Source organism: Orycteropus afer, unplaced genomic scaffold (assembly GCF_000298275.1).
Source record: "Orycteropus afer afer isolate SDZICR_OR568_19922 unplaced genomic scaffold, OryAfe1.0 scaffold00188, whole genome shotgun sequence".
NCBI classification, from domain to species: Eukaryota; Metazoa; Chordata; class Mammalia; order Tubulidentata; family Orycteropodidae; genus Orycteropus; species Orycteropus afer.
The window spans coordinates 3931856-3940405 of record NW_006921775.1 but is presented as its reverse complement, the minus strand read 5'-3'; the positions used below and the strand labels follow the sequence as shown (position 1 = coordinate 3940405).

The 8550-nt window shown below is 41.4% G+C and overlaps 1 protein-coding gene across 1 annotated transcript in view; it reads right to left on the bottom strand.

Moving 5' to 3' along the window:
* Nucleotides 1-8550, bottom strand: part of CLSTN2 (calsyntenin 2) — a 746211-nt gene that overhangs the window by 136133 nt on the left and 601528 nt on the right. Inside the window, exon 7 of the mRNA XM_042781870.1 lies at nucleotides 6578-6826. Coding sequence (XP_042637804.1) covers nucleotides 6578-6826 — 249 coding nt within the window. The remainder of the gene's footprint in view (nucleotides 1-6577; nucleotides 6827-8550) is intronic.

Genomic DNA, 8550 nt, shown 5'->3' with positions numbered 1-8550 from the left:
CACTGCAGCGAATTATCGAACCCAGGAGAGAGGTGGTGGGTGCTTTGGGAGGAACGGTTGGTGAAAGGGCTGGAGGGAGGCAGCATGTCTGGCCTTGTAGGAATAGGCCTTGGGTTACTGCTGGTAATCCTGTCTTCCTCTTGGAGGGTTAGAGGAGGTCAGAACATGTGGCCTCCTTGCCGTTTTTGCATGCACACACAAACACACACACATAAAGTCCATGAGCACCTAAATATTACCTTGAGCATATCCAACCTTCAGAAGAACAGATTTGATGAATGAACACCAATAACTAAAGAACAGATGAGTTGTGGAATAACATCAAGGACATCATACATGAAGAAAGCAAGAGGTCATTAAAATGACAGGAAAGGAAGAAAAAACTAAAGTGGATGTCAGAAGAGACTCTGAAGTTGGATCTGGAATGGAGAGTAGCTAAAGGCAAAGGAAGAAATGATGAAGTAAAAGAACTGAACGGAAGATTTCAAGTGGTGGCTTGAGAAGACAAAGTAAAGTACTTTAATGAAACATGCAAAGACCTGGATTTAGAAAATCAAAGGGAGAGAACATGCTTGGTGTTTCTCAAGCTGAAAGAAATGAAGACAAAACTATTACCTCAAGTTGCAATAGTTAAGAATACTATGGGCAAAATACTGAACAATGCAGGAAGCATCAAAAGAAGATGGAAGGAATACACGCAGTCACTCTACCAAAAATAATTAGTCTAATTCAACCATTTCAGAAGGTAGCATATGATCAAGAACCAGTGGTATTGAAGAAAGAAGTCCAAGCTGATTCAAGGAATTGGTGCTAAACAAGTCTCCAGGAATTGGCAGAATACCCATTTAGATGTTTCAACAAATTGATGCAGTGCTGGAGGTGCTCAATCATTTATGGCAAGAAATTTAGAAGAAAGGTACCTGGCCAACCAGAAGAGATCCTTATCTGTGCCCATTCCAAAAAAGGTGATCCAACAGAATGCAGAAATTATCCAACAATATCATTACTATCACATGCAAGTAAAATTTTGCTGAAAATAAAAATGGTTGCAGCAGTATATTGACAGGGAACTTCCAGAAATTCAAGCCAGATTCAGAAGAGGATGTGGAATGAGGGAAGAAGGATGTTTACCTGTGTTTTATTGATGATGCAAAGGCACTCAATTGTGTGGATCATAACAAATGATGGATAAAAACTGGAGATTCTGGGTAGAGTGGGAGGAAAAATGTGGAACAAAAATAAAAAAAACAGAAAAATGACCAGAATTGCTGGTTAGGATAGGGACTGGGGAAACTCCCAAGACTGTGGCCCTGGTTTATGCTTTGCGCCTGGAACTGGATTCACTTCCATGGATTAGTTCCCAGCCAAACAGAAGAAAGGCCTATGAGCAGAACACCTACACCAGGGAGATGTATCCCTTAGAACAATCAACTATGAGAGATCAGAAGGGCAGCATTTGCCTAGGGGGAAATCTGGACAGGCAGGAATTCATAGATAAAAAGGACACAGGGAAGGGGTAGTTGGCAGAGCATGGTAGGCTGTTGAACAACAACACAGCTACATGCAGGGTTCAAGTGTGCCATAAGCTAGAGACCATTCCCCCAAGGCTTCTCCTTCTATACAGGAAGCAGACCACATCCCTAAGGCAGCTACTCAGCTGCTCACAGTACATTCCACCATAGAGTTGATTACCAGTCTCATCATGGGGAAAATTACATCCAGCTGCCCAGCCACTCAACCAGGCTCAGCCAAGTTGACACAAACTGAACTAGCACACTTGGATCTACAATCAACACCCATGGAATCATGTCAGTAGATCAAAAGATGTATTGCATTGGGCAAATCTGCTGCAAAAACCTCTTTAAAATGTTAAAGAGCAAAGATGTCACTTTGAAGATGAAGGTGCACCTGACCCAAGCCATGGTATTTTATTCACCTCATATGCATGTAAAAGCTGGACAATGAATAAGGAAGATTGAAGAAGAATTGATGCATTTGAGTTGTGGTCTTGGTGAAAAATACTGAAAATACCGTGGACTACCAGAAGAATGAACAAAACTGTCTTGGAAGAAGTACAGCTAAATGCTCCTTAGAGGTAAAAATGGCCAGACTTCATCTCACATACTTTGGTCATGCTGTCAGAAGGGACCAGTCCCTGGATATCATGCTTGGTAAAGCAGAGGGTCAGTGGACAAGGGGAAGACCCTCAATGGGATGGATTGACCCAGTGGCTGCAATCATAGCAAAGATTGTGAGGATGGTGCAGGACTGGGCAGTGCTTTGTTCTGCTGCACACAGGTTGCAATGAGTTGGAACCAACTTGGCACCTAACAACAACTCTGGTCCAAAAGAACAAAAAAAAAACTGCATCCTGCCAAATTACAGCATGCAACCTGCTTCCCCTGCTGTCCTTCTCTCTTCACTCCACCACTTAGGAAGCTCCAGAGAGATTCTTGCCTTCAGACCCCATGGGCAAGAGTCAGGTCCAGCTTTCATGCACCCTAAACTCCTGCAGATTTTAGGGTCAACTTTTCAGAACTCTCTTGGACTCTTCTCTGGCACCAACCCAGAACAGAACTAAGAGTTTTCATAGCTCAGCTGGCGTATGGCTGAGTCAAGTTCCCACTTCCTCTCTAGAGCAGACAACCTGTCTTTTGAGTGGTTTTCTGGGCACTCCTCACTTGGCTTATGAGTGAGGGAACACTTGTTCCCTTTCCCACCATGCAGGGAGACCATACAGCACTTCATAACCGTGCCAACAAGTCTGTCTCTCTGAACCCTCTCATCTGGGTCAGGTTGCTAGGCCAGGTTAACCACCTTTTGGCAAGCACTACAGGGAAATGGTTAACAGTGAATGTGGCCACTTATTCATTGTTCTCATCAGAATTCAGAGATAATGAGAGGTCTGCATGATAGCAAGAAGGATCCCAGAAAGAGGAGCAGGTGTGTGCAAGGGGACAGGAGTTACTGAGTGAGGGCAGGAGCTAAGGAGTCATGAAAGATTGATGGGAAAGAGCATCACTCACACCAGGCAATGGAGAGGTAGGGGCAAGAAAGGTAGGGGCTAAAGCTGGCACAAGTGCCTCTTGCAATATCCTGTGGTACCTACATTGCTATGTCTTCACCTAACCCTATTTCCTTTGCTCCTTGATATACTGTTAAACTCATTTCCCATCCTCCTCTGGAATTAGGTATGACCATGTAACCAAATTCTGACAATGGAAAAAGACAACAATAGCATTGCACATATTATAAAAAGATTGAAAATTACAAGGACATTCTACACGTTGTTGTTATGTGCTGTCAAGTAGGACCCGACTCACAGTGACCCCTCCTTGGGTTTCTGAGGCATTATCACTATGGAAGTAGATTGTCCAACCTTTCTTCCAAGGAGTGGCTAGTATGTTTGAACCACTAGCTTTCTTCTCTGGTTAGCAGTCAAGTGCCTTAAGCACTACACTACAAAAATAAGATGGCAATGAAATATACCAAATAGTACCAAAAATTATCTGAGTGCTAAGATTTTAGATGATTTGTATATTGTCTTTTATACTTTTCTATATATACCACGTTTTCTGCTATGTTGTTTTGACAATTTTGAAGAATAACAATATCATACTTATATTTAAAAAAAGACAAATTGAGCTTTATTTTATTCTTGATATTTTAACTTAAGTCAAGGAACTACTTATGACTCTTTTTTTTTCTTTATTTTTTTTTAAGGTTTCAGAAGGCAAGAGAAAAATTTCCTCATCTTTTTGGTACCAGTCTTCAGATAATTTACAAAGTACCATTTTACACTAGGGGCAAAGCTGAGTGGCACTGGGGCTTGCGGATTTGCTTAGTGGACTCCCTCATGAAATTAGGCAGTATTGTCTAGCGCAAAATTTTCAGCCATGGTTGTCCAACACAATCACCCAGAGATTCTGATTTATTGAGCTAGGGTGAGGCTCTGGCATCTATATAGTTTTATAAGTTCCCTACATTTTTCAAATGTGAGAACTACTGCTTCTAGTGGTACAAAACTGGATCAGGGGTCAGAGGCACTTGATTTCTTGATAATTAGCTATGCTATTCTGGGCGACTCACTCAACCTTCCATGTTTCAGTTTCTTCCTCTGTGAGCAGGAACAGTAATACCTGTCTGACTTACCTCCTAGAGGTATTTGATACATTCCAAAAAAAGGATGATATGCCTGTTGGTGGGCTGCAAAACCTAGCTTTTGTGCTTTGCATTCATCTGCACCATACTGATGCACTGCCTTCTTGCTGAGGCTGTCTCATGAATCATGTCATGGACATCCCACTAAGCATGGTGTTGAATGGGCTACAGGGTGATTCCAGGGACCAGTAGGCTGAGCTCTGGACCTGGCCTCAAACCTCAGAGCCACATCATGCAGGTAAGCAGATCCTTCCTGCATGGAGGTCCCAGAAGAAAACCTATCCTGGGCTCTGGCTGGTTTAGATTTGCCATGTGATTGGGGAAAGCCATGCAGCTTTCTCAGCCTCAGTTTCCATATCCAGAAAATATATGACCATTTATTGTAAAGACTGCCTGAGACAGGGAATGTGGAGTTTCTGGTAGTAGCATAAAGTTGAATAAAACCAGAAGAAATAATGGTACTGATAATAGTAACATCAGAAAACATCAACGGAACACTGATTATCTGTTGCTGCTAAGAAATTAAGTACTTTAGTTTATATTTTCCCCATTTTACAGACAGGCTTAGAGAGATTAGCAATTCCTGAAAAGTCATACCCTAAGAAGTGGTCAAGCTGAAATACGAACTTCAGCTGTCAACAGTAAAAGCTAAGCTGTCACTCATCATTCTATTCTACATTGTTGATTTGTTGCAGTTGTTATTTATTCCAGGTATTTTAACAAACATATTTTAAATGGGAAATTATAGTATTATAATTGAAGATACATGTAAAATTTGCATAAGTTAGCAGAGTATCAGTGTGTGTGTGTGTGTGTGTGCATGGAGTTACGTGGGGCATAATGACAAAAGCACAGGTTTTGGATTTAATTGGATTTAATTTACATTCCAGTTCTGACATTTACTGACTGTGTAACCTGTGAAAAGTTACTTCACTTCTGAAGTATGTTTCCTTATCTTTAAAATGGAAAACACAATAATACTTTTATTAAATTGTTTGTAACGAGGTGAGAAACTATATAATACAAGTAGTCCCCAATTTTATAAAAAGGTTCCATTCTGATGACTGTTTTTAGTCAGTTCTGACAAGTTAAATACCTTTTTTTTTTCTTTCTTAGTTTTCATTATTACTGCCTTTCATTTTCATTATCTTTATAAATCTGTTCTTTGTCTTTGGTGATTGGAAACATAAGATACAAACTTACAGATATATCTTAATACATACATACATACATATCACTAACAACAAGAAGTAAAAAAAAAAGCAAAAAAAAACCAAACACCTGACAGTCATAAGCACAGTTCATTAACTTGAATACCTAAGTTAGGTACTTCCTGTGTAGTAGTAGCTAACACACATTGCTATGTACCAGGCACTGGTCTAAGCACTTTAAGTATATTAGCTATTAAATCAAAAAACCAAGCGCTTTGCTAGTAAATTGATTCCCACTCATAGTGACCCTAAAGGAGAGTAGAACTGCCCCATGGTGTTTCCAAAGTTGAAAACCTTTATGGAACAGATTCCCAAATCTTTCTCCTGCAAAGAAGCTGATGACTTTGAACCTTTCAGCTCACAACTGAGCACTTAACCAATTTGCCACTAGAGTGCCTCTCTTAAGTCATTAAATCCTCATATCACCCTGATGAGGTAGAACTATTATGAGACCTATTTTATAGACAGGGAAACTGAGGCCCAGTGAGGTTAAACAACTTGTCCAAGTCACATAGCTAGTAAGTCCTGGAGCACTTTTAAACACCAATCAGTGAACTTGCTCATATAGCATGTGGAAAATGCTTAGCAAATGCTAATTATCATTATTATGTATGGTAGTACTTTTTAAACTACAAACCCAGAAAACCAAACCCATTACCATCAAATTGATTCCAACTCATAGCGACCCTATAGGACAGAATAAAACTGCCCCATAGGGGTTCCAAGGCTGTAAATCTTTATGAAAGCAGATTGCCTCATCTTTCTCCCATGGAGAAGCTGGTGGGTTTGAACTGCCAACATTTTGGTTTAAAATCAGCAAAAGTCTTTTATTCAAAAGAAAGTTTTTTTTAAAAAAAAAATCCCAATGTATGATATAGGTAAAGATGGAGCTGCTTTTCTTGAAGTAGGTATGGAAGTTCTCCCCTCCACCACACCTATAGCAGTCCAAAGATGTTCTGGGGATCCTGGGGTTCTTAGGAAATCCCACTGGTCTCACCTTTTTCCATCTTTGTGTTTATACCTGTACTCTTCCTTATTTCTGTTCCTGCTCTACCCCAAGGAAGTCAGCAGCTAGAACTCCAGAGATAAGATTATCTTCACAGGACCCCCTCACACCCTTGATTTTCTCTTGTATCTGATTGTGGTCATGCTTGACCAGCTTGGGCACAAGAGGCAGTCATGAGGAGGCTGGGCTAGAGACTTACCTGTTTTATCTGAGTTACAAAGGATAGTTTCCTTCTCAGCTCTCACGCCTGGGCTGGGTCCATGCTTCATCCACATAGTGATGGTGAATTGGTCCGTTAGGTTCTTGGGCACAATCCCATCAGGGATCTTGGCACCCTGCTTGCCATCAAACTTGAAGATCATCTCACTGCTGTCCACCAGCAGTCCTGCAGTCCAGTTGGTGGCAGCACTGGGAGATGGCAAGAGGTCAATGATGCCAGAGGAGGCTCCTACAGGGGACAAAAGACATGAAAAAGTAATTTCTTATGAGATAGGTATCCACACCTATAATCTGCTCCTGGCTCAGAAAGAAGCACTCAGTGAATGACCTCTCACTTATAAGAGAGATCTCTGGCTATTGCTGAGAGAAGTGACTTGAGGAAAAGAAGGGACAAATACCATCCCTGCTTCTGAGTTGCTTATAGCCTATATGAGGAAACATCAGTAACTTATGGACAAATAATGTTGCATAGGTATCACAGGGCTTAATTATTATACAAAGAAAAAGTACTAGCAGAATTTCAAGGAAAATGAGAATACTGGGGGCTTTTATAAGCAGGGGGAACTCCTGGAGAGGAGTTTGATTGCGATAGAAGGATTCATTCATTCACTCATCCATTTACTAAACCCGCCAATAATTTACTGAGCACCAACCATGTGCTGAGACCTCTGCTAGACCTCCAGCGATATAGATATGACTCAGACACAGTCTCCAATCTGGAGGTGCTCAGAGCCAAGTGCAAAGACAGTAGTTATACAGTGTGATCAGAGGTGCAACTGAGGAAAGTATTAAGTGTTAATCCCATGAGGAGTGTGAGCTACTTTGTACTCCTCAAATATTTTTTTTCCACATTTCATTTAGGCCAAATGATACAGTGGTTGAGAACATAGGTTCTGAAGTCAGTTAAACTTGGATTTGACACCTAGTAGTGCAACTTACTAGCTTTGTGGCTATGAGGAAGTTACTTAACCTTACTGACTCTCCATCTTCTTCCATAATAGCTCTCTGGGTACTGTGAGGACTGAATGTGATGATAATGCACTGATACTCTCAGCAGTGTGCTCGCCACACTGAATGTTCACTTAATGTTAGTTATAACTTTATCATTATTATCATTACTATTTCAGCTACTACTATTATTCCAGGCTAAAGCACAAGAACTGAAGTCAGTGAGAGTGTCATGGGAAGATTTGTGGTTTAGAAGAATCATGACAGCTTCATGGAGGGCAAAGCTAGGGATGGGTGAAAAGGAGTGACTAGCCTGGAAAAGGATGCTAGCTTTCTCTTGCTGGGAGGATCCTTTGGGGCTCCACTGACACTTGCTGGAAGCTCAAATGCTGCCAGTAGAGTTCCCCACATCTTTATGCTCCATACAGGCCCAGGGCTCAGCTATTCAGGGAAGAGGGAACCTGGGGGCTTCCTGATACTGTCAGGTAATAAGAGTCAGGGAAAAGGTGTGTCCTGTGGTGGGGACGGAGTGTATGTAGCTCTCTCCTGGAACAGGCACTGACCAAGTGGTCATAAACTCTCATGGCTTTAATGGGCAGTGGTGTGTATATTACTCACCATCTGAATTCTGTCTCTTGGAGCCTAATCTCAGCCTGGGGTTTGGTCCTGAAGTTAGCCACAACAAAAATCTCATACAGTCAAAATGGCCCTTGAAAATCTCACAAGCAAGATGCCATATGGCAAACCTGTATATTTCTTTGAAAAAGTTAAACCCAGGGAATGGATCCAAGATGACAGACTAGGTATATATACTACCTGGATCCTCTACAAGGACCTGAGAAACTGAGAGAGATGTGGATGGCAATCCTGGGACCCTGACATTCAAAGGAAAGGATAAAGAAGTAGATAAAATACCAATTAGAGGAGGCGGGGCAAGATGGCGGACTAGGCAGAAGGATTGCACAGACCCTCTTCAACAAAGAAAAGGGAAACCAATTAACACAG